Consider the following 22210-nt stretch of genomic DNA (forward strand, 5'->3'; position numbering starts at 1 on the left):
AGCGTTTAATCTAAAAGCAAACATAAAATACAGGAGGAATAAATAGTACATCCTAATATCTTATACATAATGTAAATTTCTGCTTCGACTTTCATTTGCTTTAAAAGATCAAAGCATTGTATTAAAAACAGAGAACGGCAGGGGTGGCGAGAAAATATCTCGCTTACTGTCTCGCTCTGTCTGCGCTGGCAGCCGCGCCGACTCAACAGCAGGTAGCGAAAGAGACGCGCACATTAGGCAAACAATAAATTTTATGACCATTTTTTCCGTTTCCTCACATTCATTTTCATAAAGGCTTATGAAAAATTGTCGGGCAACAACAGCCGCAAATTCGGCTGCTTGTGTGCGTAGTACCATATAAGTAACATGGTAATTTTAGGGGTGGGTACACTCATGCCGTTCTCTGATTGGAAATACAAACTACATGGTGTGCTACAGGCTTATTATTTCGATATATGTGTTTACATTAATATCGATTTATTTTTATTTTATAAAAGTCACAAACATGAATAGAAATAAAGATTTTCTTAAAACAAATTCCAAGATTCGTAAAAATCCAGAACTGAAGCAGGATTATACAAAACTTAATTCGCCCATTGCAAAATATCCTTTCGAAATTACACATGTGTTTACACATATTAGCCATAGCTATAATAATTACAATTATCTGACATATGTATATGTATACTACAAACAGACAATTAAATCCATTTGGTTCTTCTTAACCTCTTTTATACATTTGATTCTGCAGGTAACTTATCATGCGTTTTATGTAGAATACCCATAAAGGTCAATGTGTGGAAAGTACACCTGAATTCAAAGCAACATAAACTCTCCGTGGAATTAGCTAAAAATCAACGAAGTGAAATTGGTATAAACAAACCCAACAAGCAAACCACAAAATTGAAAGTATCAAATTCAGCAAATTCAACGATAAAGTCATCAATTGATAGAGCGCCGGAAGTATCGAATCTTATAGGCCTTCAAGATGCTATTAAAGTGAAGGAAAATGCGGACCAAACTAACACCGTACCTAATGCACTCCCTGATAAGTTCTTCGACGTTGACAAATCTACCAATGTTTATGAAAATGATCGAGAGGCCAATATGGAATGGCAAAAATTTCAGCGTGAAATCAAAGAAGTTGATGCCATTTCGAATATAATAGAAACCGAAGAACAGGATAGTACTAACATAAAGAGGCACTTGAAAGAAATTGATGAACAACTTGAGAATTGGAAGAGATTCATCAAAATAAATGATAAGAAGAATACTATGTCATCAAAGAAACGCAGACCAAAAACGTATAATCCTGATTTCGAATCAAGTTCCAGCGATGATAGTTTTACAGATAATTTACTGGATTGGAGAATAAAAAATATTAAAAAAAAACCAAAAATTTCCTAGAAATCATTGTTAAATCTAAACTAAATAATAATAAAGTCTTTGTAAGAAAAACTTAGCTGTACGCTTATATTGTAGCAATTAAAGTGCATGTTTTCATACAAAGGCCAGTTTATTCTTTTAAACAGTTGACAGAGCTTATGGTAATTGATTTATATCAAATGTAAATCTGCGTAATTCAAATTGCTTGGCATATTGTTATATTAGTGTTGTAAGTTTAGTAAAAAGAGTCAATGTCGATATTTTCAAAATAAAACATCTAGTCGATAATTAATGAGCATGCTAAAAATTACCCAAAAGAAATACATTTCTTAATTCAACAAAGCTTTTTGAATTTATATCAGAGATCGGCAAGAGCACTGTGACTAACATGTTGACCACAAGAGTGCACACACCCCTAAAAACACAACGCGTACACCATGGTAGTACTGCCACACACAAGCGAAATTGTGGATGAGACCACAATGCAATTACTTTTGCGTAGAAAAAAATGATCTGATCAGCATTTTGTGCGCAGGCAACTCTTTCCCGAAGCAAATCACAAGAAAAAGGTCCAAAATTATTTTTGTGGTTGTTTTCTGCGTGCTTCTGTTTCGCTACCTGTTATCGCGTCGGCGTCGCTGCCAATGCAGACAGAGCGAGACAGCAAGCGATATTGTTTCTCGCTTATGCTTATATCCCAGACGATCGACATCGCGCACAGTTCCTTTTCGTTCGCTTCGTTGTGGCTAAAAACACAACGGACCTTTTCACGGATCTCTATGGGTGCTTTGTGCGCTGCACACACAATTTTTTGTAGTGTCTGTGTGCGTATATTTTCCCGTGTTGTCATTGTGCGCGTATGGCCTCGCACTTGTTTATTGTGTGTGCTACCATAGTGATTAAAAAGTGCCAAAAAGATGAATCATAACGACATTCGTAAGCAAAGAGAGCGCGAGCAACATGAACGCCGGCTTTTTTCGTGGCCGAGCCAACTCAAAATACTGCTGATGCAGTACTTTTCGAACGGTCAATTACCCCTGACCTAAAATTCGACCACTTGCACTTAACAAGTGATCGAGCTCGTTCTTGCTCTCCAGCTCTACCGTCTCAGAGCACCGAGTGCATTGAGGAAACATCGAACAAGCAAAAGCTGGCATGCAATGGGTCGAGCGACATGCTCTCACCTATGGTGACTAGCACAGCAGTCTCTCTGACTACCGCAAAATCAGCTACAACAACGACCGCAACGGGGTATCGGCCGCCCGCTCAAGCCCATCGTTGGCACCACTCGCTCCTATGTGTTATCGGCGGCAAGAAAAGCCCCGTATGAATCAAAAATCAAAACAAAAACCAAAAACCAACTCCTTGACCAACAACGCAAGCGATGGCCCGCTCGTGCAGACTGGAATGATCGCTACATTCAAATTAACCGGAAGCTAAGCCCCCTAATGCCAAGGCCGAAAATGACCGCCGCCAAATGAAAGCAGCTTCAAGCGAAAAACTTAACACCACCAATAGATTTCAAATTCTAGCAGACAACTCAGCTGATCTGCCACCCGAAGAAGGCGTTAAAAAGAAGCCAAAGCTACCTCCGATATATATACGGAGGAAAAGTTCCAATGCCCTTGTGAGCAAAATTATAGCAAAAATATCCCTTGTACGGGGTAATATTCGTGAAACAAAAGTTCAAACGAAGTCAGAAGACAGCTTTAGAATATTATCCAAGCATCTAAGCGACACTAAAAAGAATTTTTACACGTATCAATTAAAAAGCAATAAGGGCTTACAAGTGGTCTTAAAGGGCATAGAATCAGATGTAACACCTGCAGACATAACTCAAGCTCTACACGATAAAGGCTTTAACGCTAAAACAGTCTTCATCTTAAAACAAGTGATAGAAGCCCCAACCCTCTTCAAGGTTGAGCTGGAGCCAGACAAATACTCTTAAAAAAAACGAAGTGCACCCTATATACAACCTTCAGTTTCTACTGCATCGCAGAATCACTGTAGAAGAACCACATAAACGCGCAACGGCCCTGTACAAAGTATGAATTGTCAAGAATATGCCCACACACGGTCATACTGCACACTCCGCGGGTGCGTAGTTTGTGGACAGCTTCACGACTCCGCACACTGCCCCTAGCAAGGCAAAGGACGACTCTTGTACCAAAGCTGCAGCAACGCGGTGGGTAATCACACAGTAACTACAGAGGTTGCCCAATATATAAGGAGTTAAAAAGTCGAATCCACCAGCGAGTCACCACGCCGCGCTCCGCAAATTGTACGGCTTACACCATCTAAATTACACCCAGACGTCTTCTTCTCGTCGGCAACCAGATCGTCGCTTGACTCCGGATCCTCAATAAGAAAAAATGTGACATTTGCAGGCGCTTTAAAATCAGGATTGGAGCCCACCACGCCAAATACATTGCACCCAAAAGCACCTAACTCTAAGATAAATATGGCAAACCATTACCAGCCTGTGGAACACCAAACAAAATAACCTTGAGTCACGTCCTAGCCTGCCAACAAAGCATTATGGAGGTTCATGTCCTTCATGCGACAACTATGCAAATTTAATGCCGTAATCAGATCTCTTGATACAAAATGTTAGTATCACAAGTTCCAATAATCAATGCTCTCTTACGGTATATCCCGTGGAATGCTAATGGCGTTTCACAGCATAAACTTGAGTATCTTCAATTCCTGCTCGGACAAAACACATTGCGTCATGGCTATTGTCAGAAACCAACATCTGACAACAAATATAACTTATTAAGAGGCTACACCATTCTATGCAACAAACCACCCGATGGCAAGTGCACACGTGGGATGGTATCCTGATCAGAAAACCGTATCAAGCATCACGTTTAAACAAAGGAGCTCGCAGAGAAAAATTATTTACAAGCCACAACAATAAGAATAACTGCGATAGTGTAAACAACTTACCTAGCCGACAAGTATATTGCCCCTCTCGTTCACCATTAAGTGAGGAGAGTTCATGCAGTTTCTTCGATCTCACTTAGGATACCAATTTCATAGCAGCAGGAACTAAATGCCAAAGCACACACACTGGGGATCTCGCCTTGTGACTCAAAAGGAAAGCATTCTCTATAATGCAATTAATAAAAAGCAGCAACAAACTCCGACCACGTTTCCCCCGGTGACCAACATACTAACAACTTCATGCATCCTAACATAAATGAAGTGGTACCACCGAATACAATGGGCTGCAAAGAACCAAATAAAACTGCCGACTTAACTAGACTTCGCAATTTACCAAAATATACCTCGAAATTTGATCAGCGCCGAAGGTCTCTCAGATCTCTCATCTGACCATCACCGTCCTAATTATTTACTCAGATCCAGTAACTGATGATCACCGCTAAGATTGACTTCACACAAAACCAAATGGATCTGCTATAGGAAATATATAAGCCCACACATTACGCTAAATCCTCAACGCACACGATGATATCGACAGCCTTATCAAAACACTAGAGTCCAATTTGGTCACCGCAGCCCGCCATTGCAACTCCCCAAAACGCACAAGTGCCTTACACTCAAAAGAACAAATCAGCAAATCGAGCAACTCGTCTAAAAAGCGACGCCTTAGGACGAGGAATGGCAGTCTGCACAGTTCGCCACATGCCCCCCATGTCAAAGGCTTAAGACGCCCACCCGCAAGCTTACCAAGCGTTAACAACAAAGGCAAATATCAACATCGCTACATCCAGCCCTATCATCCTCTTCTACGAAAAACTCACTGTGGAAAGCTCATCCAACTCTATGCCCACAAAGAACTGTGATGCCTATAAGAAACAACTAGGCGCTTGCCGCAGTGATGAAGACAGAGCCAAAACATTTGCAGGAAATGTGAAAATGGGTTTCAGCCAAATCCTGCCACAAATTCATTCACAATACCAACATTATTCAAGTGACTCTCAGCTTCAACAAGAGCCAATTGAATTTCGCCCAAACGAAATCCACACATCATCAAAAACCAGTTGAACCCGAAAAAATCACCAGGCTTCGACTAAATAACGCCAAAAATGATTATTGAGCTCCCATATTGTGCAGTTTGCACCCTCGCGCAACTCTTCAATGCCATCACCAAGCTTGGTTACTTCCCAGAGAGATGGAAAAGTCAATAATAATAATGATACCAAAGTCAGGCAAAGATCACACAAATCCATCGTCATACAGACCCATAAGCCTACTATCATGCCTGTCAAAACTCTTTAAAAAATGCTTGCTGACTCGGATAAATCCATATCTAAGAATCCATAACAAAATTCCATCACATCAATTTGGTTTCGTTGAAAAAACGCACTATCGAGCAGGTTAATCGCATAACATTCTAAAATAAGAAGCGCATTCGAAAACGGAGATTACACTGCAATATTCTTAGATGCATCCCAAGCATTCGACAAAGTCTGGCTGAAGACTAACGCATAATCAGAACAACGCTTTCCCAATTAATACACACAAATGTATTAGAGTCGTATTCTACTATATAGGAAATTGCAAGTTCGAGATTGCAATTCTTGCTATGCTGACGACTATGTGATCAGAGCTGGGCAGCGTACTTGGACCAACTTGGACCAACACTATATTTCCTTTACACAGCAGATATTTCAACAAGTAGACGACTTAACAACATCCACCTTCGCTGACGATACAGCTATTCTCAGCCGTTCGAGGTGCCCTATTCAAGCAGCAGCGCAACTGGCTCTTCATATGGTCGAAGTTGAGAAATGGCTCTCTGACTGGCGAATAAAAGTAAACGAACAAAAAAGCAAACATGTTACGTGTTTACCCTAAACAGGCAAAATTGTCCACCGCTCACACTAAACAATTCCGCACTCCCCCAAGCAAACGAAGTGACGTATCTGGGAGTAACCTCGATAGAAGACTCACATGGCGTAGGCACATCGAAGCAAGAGAACCGCAACGTAAAAACTAAAGCCAATAGCTCTACTGGCCTATCAACGCTCTATCCTCTCTCAAGGCCTTGAATAATAACGGTCCTCGCTTTACAATTCCGGTTACTTAACCCACTGGACCTATGGCTCCCAACTATGGGAACGCTAGCAATAGCAACATTGATATTGTCCAGAGAGTCCAGCCACAGATCCTTAGAATATCACCGGGGCCACCGTGGTATGTTCGAACGAAAACATACAGAGAAAGACCGAATTATTCAACCAGTCAAAGTTGTAATAGCTGAACACAAGGTAAAATACTACAGCAGCTTTCTTCGCATCCTAATTCCCTCGCGCGGGCTAAACAAGGGCTGTGCAGCCGCTCCCGTCTGCGTCGTACGACCTACCAAAGCGATAGAATCGAACGTGCAATCCTAAAACAGTTTAGAGAAACTGTTAAATAATGTTTAGGTTATAAGATTTGTATACTTATTGTTAGTCTCAATTTTAAGAGAAGATTCAATAAAAACAGCAAAGTTTAAATAAAAAAAAAAAAATTGCCGTTCACTGATGTTGACATCCACACACACAACCACGTGGGTAACTGATGACCAGCCTACAATTTTTGTGTGGATGTAATATTAAGAAAAAACACGTAAATTTTTTGTGTGGCTTATGTGTATTTCTGTTTAGCTACCTGTTGTCGCGTGTTGCCGCTGCCAGTGCAGTCAGAGCGAGACAGCAAGTGAGATTATTTCTCTCTTAGGCTTAAGCCAGGCGATCGCATTTTGTGTCCGCGGCACACTGCGCGCATATTTTCCTTTGCCCTTTCTTACGATGTTTCCAGGCATCCTTGCCTTTTCTTGGGGGTATGCGTGTTCGCCTTTGGCCATGAGTTGTGAGTGCAACCATGTTGCTTAACAAGTACCACCCTTGCAGTTCTCCGATATACATATATATCAAAAATTCAATGCTGTAAGTTGTACATTTTTAGCGTTTTCGTTTATTTTTCTTGGAGCAAAATCTTGTGGTATTTTGTTCATTGTTTGATATAAATGCTTTTGTAAGCTGAGAATTTGGGTAGCTATTAGCTATTAATAAGGGGTACCTACTTATTACTTATTACATCTACCAATAAATTTTCATATATTGTTTGACTTGCCAATTATTAAATGTTCAATTATTTTCTATTAGCTATGAAATATATACAAATTATAAAATAAAATGATAAAAGAAATCGAAAACGATGCTAAAAAAAACTGTTCATTCTGGAAAGGTGTGCTGCATAAAATCGACTTTCCCCTTAACATCTACATAAATAAATCATCGGGAACTTTAGTTACGAAAATATCGGTGTTTCATTCATTATCACTATCGACAACTGATGCAAGCAAACGTGTGTTCTTATCGCCGGTATATTTTTTAGGCTACGTGTCTTACTAGTATTTATCTGCGTTATAATAATTTAATTTAAGTACGCAGCTGGAGCTGCAACTTATATTAAAAATGAACCGCAGCGCAAAAATTGTAAATAGTAAAGTTGCTGGATACAGCAGCCTTATTACATTTTCGGTTTTGCTAATTGCATGGATAGCAGGATTTTCATCTCGCTTGTTTGCTGTCATACGATTCGAGTCGATAATACACGAATTTGATCCATGGTTTAACTACAGAGCAACTGCCTACATGGTGGAACACGGCTGGCACAAGTTTCTCAACTGGTTTGACGAGCGAGCATGGTATCCTTTAGGGCGAATTGTTGGGGGAACCGTATATCCAGGATTGATGATAACTTCCGGCAGCATACATTATCTGTTGCACATGCTCAACATTCCAGTGCATATACGGGACATTTGTGTGTTCTTAGCTCCAGTTTTTAGCGGACTCACCTCAATTTCAACGTACCTGCTTACCAAGGAACTTTGGTCACCCGGCGCAGGCTTATTTGCTGCCAGTTTTATAGCGATTGTGCCCGGCTATATCAGTCGTTCAGTAGCAGGATCGTACGATAATGAAGGAATCGCCATTTTCGCATTACAGTTTACCTACTTTTTGTGGGTGCGATCTGTTAAAACTGGCTCCGTATTCTGGTCAGCAGCTGCTGCTCTTTCCTACTTTTACATGGTCTCTGCCTGGGGCGGCTATGTATTTATAATAAATCTGATACCGTTGCATGTATTCGTCCTGCTCCTAATGGGACGCTACTCACCACGACTACTTACCAGCTACTCTACGTTCTACATACTGGGACTGCTTTTCTCAATGCAAATACCATTTGTTGGATTCCAGCCAATACGCACAAGCGAGCACATGGCAGCAATGGGCGTCTTTGTTCTGCTTCTAGCGGTCGCAACCCTGCGTCACTTGCAATCAGTATTGTCCAAGAACGAATTTAAGAAGTTGTTTCTTGTAGGCGGACTGCTGGCAGCTGTGATAGTATTTATTGCCGTCGTTATTTTGACCGTTATGGGTGTGGTAGCACCATGGAGTGGACGCTTTTACTCGCTCTGGGATACTGGATATGCTAAGATACACATACCAATTATTGCATCAGTTTCGGAGCATCAGCCCACAACTTGGTTCTCATTTTTCTTCGACTTGCACATCCTTGTGTGCGCATTCCCAGTGGGTCTGTGGTATTGCATTAAACAAGTGAACGATGAGAGAGTGTTTGTGGTACTATATGCTATAAGTGCCGTCTACTTTGCCGGAGTAATGGTTCGTTTGATGTTGACACTCACGCCAGTCGTTTGTATGCTGGCTGGTGTTGCATTTTCTGGACTGTTGGACGTTTTTCTTCAAGAGGATTCATCTAAACGCATTCAAGGCTCAACAAACTCAACTTTAGATGCTGATGATCACGAGGAATCCCTTGAGAAAAAGAGTCTCTATGACAAAGTAATATAACATCAAACTAACTAAATCATAATGTTCACCTTTTGCATTTTGACAGGCCGGGAAATTAAAACATCGCACAAAACATGATGCAACCCATGAAGGAGGCATTAGTTCCAATTTGAAAAGTATTGTCATCTTGGCAGTTTTAATGATATTAATGATGTTTGCTGTGCATTGTACATGGGTAACTAGCAATGCGTATTCGAGTCCTTCAATTGTACTTGCTTTTCACAACAGTCAGGATGGGTAAAATAATCACTTATATTATTAAAAAAGATTCTAGTTAATTTTTCTTAAATATTTGATTAAAGATCACGCAATATACTGGATGACTTCAGGGAAGCCTATTATTGGCTTTCGCAAAACACCGCCGATGATGCACGCATTATGTCTTGGTGGGATTATGGCTATCAAATAGCTGGAATGGCAAATCGAACAACATTGGTTGACAATAATACTTGGAATAATAGCCATATTGCATTAGTTGGTAAAGCCATGTCATCAACAGAAGAGAAGTCTTATGAAATTATGACGTCCCTGGATGTGGACTATGTTCTTGTAATATTCGGTGGCGTAATTGGCTATTCCGGAGATGATATAAATAAGTTTTTGTGGATGGTTAGGATCGCTGAAGGAGAACACCCAAAGGATATTAAAGAAAGTGACTTCTTTACGGATCGTGGTGAATTCAGAGTTGATGCCGAAGGCGCACCAGCCTTACTTAACTGCCTTATGTATAAGCTAAGCTATTACCGATTTGGAGAACTGAAATTAGACTACAGGTATGTAGCTCGCTTGAAGTGTAATCGGAAATTTTCACAAGTCTTTTCATTAATTTCAGAGGACCATCAGGCTATGATAGGACCAGAAATGCAGTTATAGGAAATAAAGATTTTGATTTGACTTATTTAGAAGAAGCGTACACCACTGAGCACTGGCTGGTTCGAATCTACAGAGTAAAGAAGCCTTTTGAATTCAATAGACCGTCTTTAAAAGCAAAAGAAAGGATTGTTCCACCTTCAAACTTTATATCTCGAAAAGTAAGTTTTCTTTAAAATATAATTTATTTGTAATGATTATTACTCTGATTCTTTTAGAACTTGAAACGGCGTAAGGGATTTATTCGAAATCGACCAATTGTTGTTAAAGGAAAAAGGACACTGAAATAAATTACTAATGCATTCACTGCAATAAAACATTGGAGAATAAATGTCTTGTGTTAAAGCGTAGGAATTTTAGTTAAATATAAAAGGCCAGTCAGTTCCCAGATGTATTGACTATACACTAATTAACAAGCTGTGTGTGTATCTATTATATTCATTGAAAATTTGAAGAATATAATAAATTGTATACATCCTTTAGATAATAAATCCAATTTTAATTTGATGTGGATTAACAATTTCATACTACAGCCTATAGGCTATAGTTGAATTTCGAAATCCAATCCAAGCCTTCAATTGTTGATGTCTTTGGCTTGTATTCACATCCAATCCAATCGTCATAACCAAAATCTTCTAGCTTTTGGAACACATAGGAGTAATTGAGCTCGCCTAGTGTATCTGGCTCGTTTCGGTTTGGTGCCTGAGCAATTTGGAAATGGCCAATTAAATTTTTTTTTTCCTCCAAGGTCTTGGTAACATTTCCAGATATGTGCTGGAGATGGTATAAGTCAACCAATAATTTCAAATTAGGAGAGTTTATTTCTGTTAAAACTTTTGAAGCTGAAAAAAAAAATATTTAAACGAAACGATGCACTTTATTATTGTATAGATGCTTACCCTTTTCGAATGAGTTCATAAAATACGTTGGTATAGCATATTTATTTATCGGTTCAATAACACCCATAATGTCATATGTCCTTAAAAGATCAGATGCTTTTCTTAAATTCGAAGTATAAATGTGCAAATTTTCCAATTCCGTTTTTGTGTCGGTTACTCCAGCCATTAAATGAATTCTGAAAATTAAATTTTATATTTTAGTTAAATTAAATCATTTCTACTTACTTTTTGCAATCAACTGCGTTTGCAAATGAAATTGTTTCATTCAATTGTTTTTGGAACAGTTTTTCTTCGCCAATAATGCTTGCAGATCCAAATTTTAAATCATCTCTTGTTTTATCTAAAAGTATACATCCGAAACTATAAGTTGCTAAAAATATTTAAAATATAATTTTTCCTTTTCTTATTTGAATCTTTCTAACGACAATAAATGTAATGTATGTACGTACATGCATATGTATGTATGTATGTAGGTACGTGATGAAATAAATACCCCATTTCAGCAACCAGTTTAACTGAGAGACAATCAAAGCAAACACACACATGCCTACATAAATTTTGATTTCTTATGATTAAGCTAGCATTATATATGTACATACATTCATACAGATAATACATACATATATATATTTTTACAAGCAAATCAAACTGAACATATGTATGTACATACAGATGTACCTACCGATTTTAATGTTTATTAAGCTCACAATTACTTTGGTGTCTTTAATAGCTTTAACGACTTCAAGAAGCTCTTCATCAGGATATGGAATTTCCACAGCTTGAAATCCACTCTTATGTGCAAATCGAATTCTTTCAGATATACATTTAACATTCTCAGTGAAAAGAAAATTTAAATTCGCAGAAAATTTTAACGCCATATTTCCTGAACTGCTTACAAATTAGAACTGAAAGAGAAGATAGAAGCAAATTATCAGTTGTTATTCTCAGATAATATTAGCTGATAATCACATCTATAAAAAGACAACATACATATGTATGTACTTATGTATAAAAGTGAGTCCTCCCGATAATAATACAAAAGTAAACAAAATTTAAAAAAATGCGAATTTAAACTCTATATGCACAAACCTATTATTTTGTATTATGAAACTAATAATCACTATAAAATGAATATCATAGTAATCTTGTGTGTGTGATACAATATATATGTTAAGTTTGGAATTATTTGCAATTATTAAAAAAAAAGTTAATAAGAAATAAGAAAATGGCTTATATGAGAAAGAATGCTTGAAATATAAATTATAATAAATAATATATGTAAATATTAAGTTAATTATCTTGCAAAACATGTCCTTAAGACAACCTAAAAATCATCTGAAATTAAATTAATTGTTCTATTCAGTTATTCCTAATTTGAGAGGTAACGAAAAATTAAAAAAAACAAACATCGACGTTTCTTTTGCGAATATTTTCACGATATTTCTCTTTATATTGATGTTGAGCGATTCATCGTGATAAGCAAAACATCGGCTAACTCTGCATTAATATGGGAAAACAGTTAAGACTAGAGCTGTAAAAACATCGATGTTTCAGTACATCAATGTTTTCGATATTTCACTATAAAAACATCGATTTAGCGATAATATCGTCATAATTCTTATTACATTTTTAATTTAATTATAGTAGTTGAAAAATGTTAGAGTATGCTTAGTTCAGCTAACATTTCACACTCTGCTGTCTGAAATTTAAAAGTTTAAATTAGATTTCATTGTTTTTTTTTTATATATCAAAACAAAAATGTATTTTATTTTCAAATTTAACTTAACTTAAAAAAGAAACAAAAATATATATTCAGATATAACTTAACTTAAAAGACAACAAAAATATATATTCAGATATAACTTAACTTAAAAGACAACAAGAATGTATTTTATGTTATTAGAGATCACTGTTCTTATTTATAAATAGTAGTTTGTCTAATATGGCAAGTTTTAGTGCACATCGACGCTCGGAAATGATTTGTCCAGCCTTGCTGAAAACCCTTTCAGCCTCACAGGATGATGCTGGCATGCAGAGTATGCTCTTTGCAATTTTTGTTTGGGCCAGCATTCCTTCCTTTCCATCTAAATAAATTTTTTATTAGTAAGAATGTATATAAATATCCAGAATACCTACTTCCGGCTCATTATGTCGTTCCATGTACTGCCTCAAGAGCAGGATAGCATCTACCCTGCTTATACGAATTTTCGCTTCCGATTTGATGTGCAAAAATGAAAACTTAGGTTTTTTTGGTGGTGGATCCATAGGTGGAAGTGAATCATTAGGTGGTGTTGGATGGTCCTTAGGATTGCTGGACAAAACAATCATTTTCTAATTCTTTTGCCGCCTGATCTGCATTAAAATCAAGAAGAAATCCGTCTATCTTAAACCTCGGTTCAAGCAACGTAGCGATACATCGATGCACAAAAATATAAATCGATACTGTTGAGCAAAACAAAAACATCGATGCATCGATATTTGCATCGCTGTTTCTACAGCTCTAGTTAAGATTTCCAGCATACAACATGCATGCTTAGTGAGAGCTGCAAAACCATCGATAGTGGGAACATCGATGTTTTCAACTTCGATGTTTTAAAACCTCGATACATCGCTGAAACATCGAAAAAAATAGTAAACACTTTCAATCAGAAATTAAAGCTTTTTTTCAACAATAAAAAATATATAACAAAAAAGTTTACATTTTAGATCGATTCAAAATTTGTCCATTTTTCCAAACTTCCTGAATGCAAAGAGTGATTCAAAGTGATGGAGTAAAATTTAAAAAAAAATTCGCGCGCGCTATTTGGCCTAAAATTATGATGTTTTGTTTGTATGTAATTTATATGTTTGATGCGCTCTTCTTGCGTTTGCCAATAGGTTTGTAATCTGAATCGCATGATATATCATCATCAGCGGCAGCACGTACAGAAGCAGACGAGGACGCGGGAGCTAAAGATGTGGCAGCAGCAGATGTAGAAAATGATGCACAAAAATATAAATCGATACTGTTGAGCAAAACAAAAACATCGATGCATCGATATTTGCATCGCTGTTTCTACAGCTCTAGTTAAGATTTCCAGCATACAACATGCATGCTTAGTGATTCAAGTCAGTTTCAAAGTAGCTCCAATGAGCATAGAAATTAGCACAGAACTGAGCAATCATCATAAAGTCGTACCACTAAGTATACAACCTCTAAGCATACAACAACAACATATGCTAGTGGTCGTACGTTACGTTACGCATACGTTTTTATTTGTTGTTAATAAAGATAGATATATAAAACTTACATAAAACGATTCTATCTTATGTTTAAATATGTTTGCCATTTTTTTTTTTTAAATTGTCACTGCACATAGAATGATGCATCAAAGTTTTGACCTGATGTTTAGCATAGAATAGATATTTCATTTTGAAAACATCGAAATCGGTGTTTCTATTCAATCAATCAAAAGCGTTAGCTTTGTTTTTTGCTTTTGAGTGAACCTCTCTAACAACATAAGGCAAACGTAAAAGAAATATATATATATATATTTTCGTTGACCTTCTGCTCGATTCTGCGATTCCGTCTCATTTTTGCAGTCTTTTGGGTGATGAAAATAGTTGCCAGCATCTCCATAGTTGATAAATAAAAATGCATCTTTGCCCACTTGTGGCGGATTTTAAAATAATATCGGACTGGGCTCTGGTGTTACTTTAATTCATCTTGTATGTTATTTGGGACGTATTTGAGGCGAGAAAAATATGGAATTTTACTAAAAATCTGTGAAAAATATTTTATGCACTTGGAATAATAGAACAAATCTGCCCAAAAATTTAACCGAATTTCTCTTAATAAGACGTATTGTTACGAACCCCTGTTGATTAAATGTTGAAATTTTAATTAAAGGCTATGAAAAATATCTAATAGATTCGGCAAGTTTAAATTCGAGAAATACCGCGGCAAGAGATAATAAAGTCAAATTTAAACTAAATTCATTATCGATAAGTCCAGCTTGTATCGAACAGTGTTATCAAAATCTTCCAAAAGTTATCACAAAATATCGATAATTCCCCGAAAGGTGATTAGGTTAAAAATGATCGGGAAATATATTTTTCTCTACAGGTTTATATAGATTTTCCCATTTGTATTTTCCAATTTTTTGAATAAAAAAAAACTTCTTTACAATAATTTCAAATACTTTAAATGCAAATCGAGCGGGGGTTAATGGTGGCCGCGAAGCGATCAGAGTAGGAGCGAAGCCCACTAGTTTTTGACTTATGTGTATCAGAGAACGGCAGGGGTGGCACTTTTTAAGCATGTGGCATTCACAAATCATGGGTGTGTGTAAATACGCGCGCAAGCAAAACAGATGCATATGCATTTACTCATATACACAAGACAAGCCTGGGTGTTTGTGCCGAAAAACAAGGGCAAAAAAAATGTGCGCGCTCACAAAATACGATCGGCAGGAATATAAAAATAGGCGAAAAAAAATCTTGCTTGTTGCTCTGTCTGCTCTGGCAGCCGCGCCGACCAACAGCAGGTAGCGAAAGAAACGCGCACATTAGGCAAGCAAAAAATTGCATGACCTTTTTTTTTTGTTTCTTCACATTAATTTTCGAGCCTTTTTGACTTACCCAAGCAAAAGGCTTGTAAAGGCTTATGAAAAATTGTCGGGCAGCAACAGCCGTTATCTTATCTTATGTTATCTTTTGTAAAATACAGGTTTTTGAAATTTTTTTCTAGACATTTAAAAAAATATTTATATTAATAGTGACTGCAGAAAAGTTTTTTCTAAAATCATATTGCTTATATTTTTTATGATTTTTTGAAAATTATTATTTAGTATGAGAAGAAGGAAAAATTAGTCACTTCTCATACAAAATAATAAATTTTAAAAAATCATAAAAAATATAAGCAATAAGATTTTTGAAAAAACTTTTCTGTAGTCATGAGTTTCCCCTCATCAACCAAGGCAACAGTCTACGAACAGAATTGAAACAATGATATGTAATCTTCAACAAAGTATGATGGATTTCATGTCATTCAATTACAACTATGTAAGATCTTATGCGAAACCAGAACGTTCTGATTGTGCTGCTTGTTGCTCAAAAACAGACTAAGTAATCAATAGCTCCACTCCGTTATCACTGTGGAACGCCAACGGCGTCTCACAGCGCAAGCTCGAGTTAACTCAATTCCTTAATAATAACCATATAGATGTAATGCTACTCGCAGAAACTCATCTTACAAATAAATATAATTTCCAAATTCGAGGCTACTTCTTCAGTGGAGAAATGGCTATCCGAGTGGCGAATCAAAGTTAACGAACAAAAATGCAAACACGTAACGTTCACATTTAACAGGCAAGACTGCCCTCCACATACTCTAAACAACACAGTGGTTCCGATAGCAAATGAAGTAACATATCTTGGCGTACACCTCCATAGGCGACTTACTTGGCGCAGCCACATTGAAGCCAAAAGAACACATTTAAAGCTCAAAGCCAACAGCCTCTACTGGATTATCAATAGCCGCTAGCCCGGACCTTCACATATCACTCGCCAGAGAAGAGATAGCACAAATCATCTCGCGAGAGCTCTCACGCGAGTTTCCAGCAGTTCTCGTCTTCGCCGCAACGACCTTCCTATCCATGTAGTCTCTATTCAGTTAAAATTAAACTGTTAGATAATGTATTATTTTAAGATTTGCAACCTTATTGTTAGACTCATAAAGAAAAGATCCAATAAAAACAAACTTAGCTTAAAAAAAAATGAAAAAGAGATTTTGAAGACAAAATGCTCAATTGGTGATTACCTTCAACTTTAGTTTCGTCAAAATATTTATGCCCACTAGTGTATACAAATCCTCTTAACAAGTACTATGCAATCAATAAACCAAGTATCAGGTCTGTAGCATCAATATTTGAGTGTATGCTTAAGTATCAGCATTTGGACACAATATGCGCTGTGTGTTGGTCTGAATCCATTATTAATTTGGCATTGTGTCCCATAATTTCGGTTCTTATACATTTTCTTGCTCTATTATTTAAAGCAATTAAGCAAACATAGTACAAAGGTGCTATTCGTGGCATTTCGATATTGGAAAACTATCGATAGTGGAGTACCATTCCACCTTTAGTTAGAATAGGATGCATCGAGCCTAAGGGAACCAAATTAATGTATTACATTTTCTTAAAACATCGTATTATCGATGTTAAATCGACGTGCCTTCCATCTCACATGTGTATCATTCATTTCCATTAAAATTTAAGGGTGTTGTGAATGTGATAAATTGGAAAATATGCAAAGATGTTAAGATAGTACAAGCTACATTTCGTATAAGTACGTTTAAGCAATAATTGGTTTTCTTGTGTATATCGAAATACCAAACAGTTAACGTACATATGTATAAACATATATACAGACAAAGGCACACATACAAAAGCATAAATACATACATACATAGAGAAATTAATGTTTTATGTGAGAGCGACTACATAGAGTTTTTCGTCTGTTCTTTGTTCAGACATAAAAGTAGAAGTGTTCAAATAGTAATTGAAATATTAACATTCCGTTGCAAGGCATTTAAAATCTCGTTATTTGAGAATGTTTAGCATAAGTGAGCTATGTTGCATGTTCTGCTGTCCACCCTGTCCTGGGCCGATAGCTGCCAAACTGGCTTTCCAGCCACCTGAGCCAACATATAAATTAACTCCTGCTGATGACACAAATATTAAATACAATCTACAACTCTACGATCGTGCCGAATGGCAATACTCAGAGCGTGAGAAATCCAAAATAGAGGCGTTCTTTACACGTACATCGCGTGGCAATTTGATTACATGCACTTATGTTCGATGTAGCAAGAACGCGAAATATACACTGCTCTTCTCTCACGGAAATGCAGTTGATTTGGGTCAGATGAGTAGTTTTTATCTAACGCTTGGCTCACAAATCAATTGCAACATATTTGGGTACGATTACTCTGGCTACGGAATGAGTGGGGGAAAACCCTCCGAGAAAAACTTATATGCAGACATCGAGGCGGCCTGGCAGGCAATGCGGACAAGGTGATATATATATACATTTTATTCTTTACATTACAATACAAACTCTTTTTTTCAAGGTTAAATATAAGTCCAGAGACAATTATATTGTATGGACAGAGCATAGGAACTGTGCCCACTGTTGATTTAGCTTCTCGCCACGAAGTTGGTGCAGTAATACTTCACTCTCCGCTGATGTCCGGCTTAAGGGTGGTATTTAGAAACACGAAAAGAACTTGGTTCTTTGATGCCTTCCCTAGGTAATAATTTTTTCTTGTATTTTATGTACATCTGTTTTAATATTTTTCCGCAAAATATACAATAGTATCGATAAGGTGGCTAAAGTAAAATCACCAGTTTTGGTTATTCATGGAACTGATGATGAAGTCATTGATTTTTCCCATGGTATTGGTATCTATGAGCGTTGTCCAAAAACTGTGGAGCCCTTTTGGGTGGAGGTAATATATATTAGTTTATTATAAATATTAAAATTTTCCTAATTAAATAATTATTGAGATTCAAATATAGTATAGAAAGCAAATATTACTATAGCCAAAATTCTCTACTTATGAAATTCTGATAGCAAAAATATGCTTTATTTTCAGGGTGCTGGCCACAACGATGTTGAATTGCATCCTCAATATTATGAGCGCCTAAGAAAGTTTCTTTCCGTGGAACTTATTAAATGACAATCAAAGCATAATGTCGATGGAGGTGTTAACAACTGCTCGGATGGTACAACTAATTCACAACCAAACGCAGCTGGCTTGACATTCAGTCAAAAGCCTCAAACCGCTTCAACAAGCATGGAAAATGAATCTAACAAAAATAGAAAGCATGAGGATAATGATGGTTAGTAGAAAAAAGTAACAGAAACAACAAACAAAAATTGTATTTATTGATTGTATAGGCAATACAATTAATATTATATTTTGTAATAGTTTTTTAGATTACAATATATTTTTTATGATAAGTTAAAATTGCATTTACAGTTTAAAAACTAAATAATTAAATACGTCTAGTTATTCTATAAGAATTAAAGTATCTATTTACTGTAAGCGGATTGAATCGTTTGAGTTTTACTTGGTGGAAAAATTATCTACGAAAGGCGTTTCCTAACGATGTCGGTCAAAATTTACATACACATATTTTTACACTTAAATGTATGAATTTTGCTTAACTGTCTAATACATTATAAATATATTTGTTTTTCAGGCGCTTCAATTTCCAGTTCATTTTCGATTAAAGATCTCGCAGAGAAATTTCTATAGCAAAAGCAAACCGGCTCAATATCTGTAGCCAAAAAGAAAAGTAGTTTGAAACTATCAAATTTAAATACATCTGAAGGAAATCTTGGGAAAAACAATAGCTTACATTATATAAATGCTAAACAAGATGAAATGGTTTCCGGAAATTTAAATCATATTATTGCTCCCACAGTACCAATATACTCTCCTCATTCACCGATGCATCCCAATTCTTATTACCATATGCAACAAAAAAAACTTTCTGGCAGATATATTTTAAATAAAGTGGATCAAAACGATTCCGGTAACAAATTATTCGACGGCGAATATTTAAGAGATATAAAAAACCCCTTTAGCAATCGAGTTACAGGTCTAAAAATTAGCTGCAATAAATCACATAAGGATGTAGTAGTTAAAGAATCAAAATGCTTTCAATTTGCAGAAAATCATACATCGAACAAAAGTGGTCGGGATTGTATGTCTAGTGAAGATAATGCATATTGCGAAGGTAGTAATTTGGATCGTCTAGTAACAATACCTACACACGATGCTCTTAAAATAATTTCCACAAATGATTTATCAGAAAATTCATCCCTTAAAAACTCTACTTCACTTTTCTTTAAGCAAACTATCCATGAAAGGACATTGATTGCCTTGAATGGTAACCCAAAACTATTGGGTCCTGGAGATCACGACAATCAAGGACGTCGCAACTACACATTTACCTATTCCAAATCAGAACAGACCTCACCTAATAAGTTAGATACGAAAAAATGTTTTAATGATAATAATAAAAGAAGTGCAGTATTTGCACTTAATAGCTTTTCGTTGGATCCGTGGACAAGAAATAATAAATTACAGAATAAAAAACAAACTGAAGAATGTAAAAATTCAGACGATCCATGGATTAGACGTTCCACAAACTATTATGCTCCAGCAGGATATAATGAAAAAACAAAGAATAGGCATAACAAAGCATTTGTTTGCTTCACAAAGGAACATGTTGCCGAGACCTCTAAAACAAGTAGCAATTCAGGACAACAATCCGATTCATTCAAGCACAGCACTCCAAGATTTCATGAGAACATAGCTTCGGCTCCACCTTCTCCACACTTTTTTATAACTGATAATGACAGCTCGACTTTAAATCATTTATCGAAGGCGACTGGATTACAAACCAAATCCGTTAGTTTTTCGCCTGCCAGGGGAAAAAAATTTAAAAACCCATTTATTGATGTTTCAATGGAAATAAGCTATGCAGGATCCCGCGATCAATCAAGACACTTTGAAAATCAGAATCTACTAAGTGTTAATAATTCAAAAATGTTACAAAACAGACATAGCTTTACATCAATATCTCAGCAGTCTAGTGACGAGTTACAGTTAAATATTCGTCGATTGTCTGAGCAAATCGGCCAAATATCAAACAAGCTTGTCCAATATTCATTAAGCGATTGCAATGTAAGTAATAAAGGAAATTATATTCACACTGTCAATCAGCAAATTCAAGCGGTTGACTTGCACTTGTCGCAAACAAAAGGATTACATGCGAGGGACTATAAGCATAGTAAGGAACTTACAAAACACAAGGAAAATCCTCGCGAAACAAATCAAAAGTCAAAATACTTTGCTGCAAGTAGCTATCAAAGATCTGATCCACTGCTCGAAACCACCTGTTAAAAATATTGTTTAATAATACATAAGATTTTGGCAGCGTAGATATATCCCTGACTTTTAAATAAATTTTTTGAAAATATGTAGCATGTACAAAAAAATTGATTGTTTTATTAGCAGTCGAAATAAGCATTTAGATGAATTGTAATAATATTTATGCTTACCCTAACATACATATGTATAAATACATCTCTTATTTCCTTTACACAGCCGTACTATATTTATTGACAAACTATTACTAAATATCGTTAGCTAATATAGTTTTAATGTATACATTTCATATTTGTAAATTTAATTACATTATTGTAATAAAGACTAATTCGAAAGAGATTACTTAAGGTACTTTTTATTGTAGGAGACAAGTATAATAATTTAGAACTCACAAACACATACTCACAAAACAGCTAAAGCGTCACTTCACTTCATAATTCCCTTTACCATTTTTTATAAAAATGTCAAAGTGTATAAAATAAATTTTAGCAAGCAACGCACAAAACACACAGGACAGACGAAAGAAGCAAATGTTCGCAAACCCAAATGCAATCGGCTGGCATAAGCATAAGCGAGAAACAATCTCGCTTTTTGTCTCGCTCTTTCTGCATTGGCAGTGCCGCCGACGCGACAGCAGGTAGCAAAGCAGAAACACACAGAAAACATACAAGAAATTTTATGACCTTTTTCGTGTGCATTGCTTTGGGAAGGAATTGCCTATGCACAAAATGCTCACAGTGTATGTAAAGTTTCTGCGACAAAAGCTAATGCGTTCTTATTAGATAATGTATTATTAAGAAAAAAAGGCAAGTTAAGTAAGTTAAAAAAAGACAAAAGAACAATACATTGTATCTTATACGTGGGACCACAGCAATAACTAGAAATTGAGTTTCGCTGAAAGCATTCTGCGCAGAAATTTTCCAGGTGTTTTTTTTTCTTACACTTTTACTAAGTGTTTGTGCCTTCCCTGATTTACATTAATGTAATGTTTATAACTTTTTATCGTTGCAGAGCAATAAGGCTTTAATTTGTTTCATATTTAATTTTATTTATTTATGTATTAATGGATTTTGTATAAATAAAATTTATAATAAAACAAGTGGACAGAGGAAAATTAGCAAACATACACTACACTTTGACTAGGGTATGCACAAACACACGCCTGCACCAAAACACAAGCACACAAACAGCTAACGCTCCACAGCTCGTTTTCGCTGTTAGCGTCAGCAGGACGCGCCGCTGCGTCGGCGCGACGTTTGTATGGCGCGTCAACACGTGCA

At 36.4% G+C, this 22210-nt stretch overlaps 4 protein-coding genes across 6 annotated transcripts; 3 read left to right on the forward strand and 1 right to left on the reverse strand.

Moving 5' to 3' along the window:
• Positions 1-500: 500 nt before the first annotated feature.
• On the forward strand, positions 501-1616 carry LOC117134676 (zinc finger protein 830). Its single transcript, XM_033293122.1, has 2 exons — positions 501-603; positions 738-1616. Exons 1-2 carry the CDS (start codon positions 506-508, stop codon positions 1405-1407), a joined length of 768 nt encoding a protein of 255 aa, XP_033149013.1. The 5' UTR covers positions 501-505; the 3' UTR covers positions 1408-1616.
• A 6095-nt stretch (positions 1617-7711) lies between these two features.
• Positions 7712-10523, forward strand: LOC108604389 (dolichyl-diphosphooligosaccharide--protein glycosyltransferase subunit STT3B). Its single transcript, XM_017993846.1, has 5 exons — positions 7712-9209; positions 9265-9455; positions 9521-9991; positions 10051-10249; positions 10307-10523. The coding sequence occupies exons 1-5, from the start codon at positions 7818-7820 to the stop codon at positions 10376-10378; spliced, it is 2325 nt and encodes a 774-aa protein (XP_017849335.1). The 5' UTR covers positions 7712-7817; the 3' UTR covers positions 10379-10523.
• Positions 10524-10574: 51 nt separating this feature from the next.
• Positions 10575-11899, reverse strand: LOC108604390 (putative hydroxypyruvate isomerase). The gene is made up of 4 exons (XM_017993848.1): positions 11670-11899; positions 11213-11327; positions 10988-11163; positions 10575-10930 (listed from the first exon to the last, which is right to left on the reverse strand). The coding sequence occupies exons 1-4, from the start codon at positions 11863-11865 to the stop codon at positions 10623-10625; spliced, it is 795 nt and encodes a 264-aa protein (XP_017849337.1). The 5' UTR covers positions 11866-11899; the 3' UTR covers positions 10575-10622.
• A 5301-nt stretch (positions 11900-17200) lies between these two features.
• On the forward strand, positions 17201-21183 carry LOC108604589 (alpha/beta hydrolase domain-containing protein 17B). 3 transcript variants are annotated; one of them, XR_001915354.1, is made up of 5 exons: positions 17201-18042; positions 18099-18278; positions 18344-18476; positions 18624-18870; positions 19234-19395. XR_001915354.1 is itself a non-coding variant. In XM_017994123.1 (4 exons), exons 1-4 carry the CDS (start codon positions 17579-17581, stop codon positions 18705-18707), a joined length of 861 nt encoding a protein of 286 aa, XP_017849612.1. In that variant the 5' UTR covers positions 17201-17578; the 3' UTR covers positions 18708-18926. The 3 variants fall into 3 exon arrangements, 2 of the variants coding, with proteins under 2 accessions (XP_017849612.1, XP_017849611.1); XM_017994123.1 differs by lacking the exon at positions 19234-19395 and having other exon boundaries at positions 18624-18926; XM_017994122.1 differs by lacking the exons at positions 17201-18042; positions 18099-18278; positions 18344-18476 and having other exon boundaries at positions 18714-18870; positions 19234-21183.
• The last annotated feature ends 1027 nt before the right edge of the window (positions 21184-22210 follow it).

Source organism: Drosophila busckii, chromosome 2R, assembly GCF_011750605.1.
Source record: "Drosophila busckii strain San Diego stock center, stock number 13000-0081.31 chromosome 2R, ASM1175060v1, whole genome shotgun sequence".
Lineage (NCBI taxonomy): Eukaryota > Metazoa > Arthropoda > Insecta > Diptera > Drosophilidae > Drosophila > Drosophila busckii.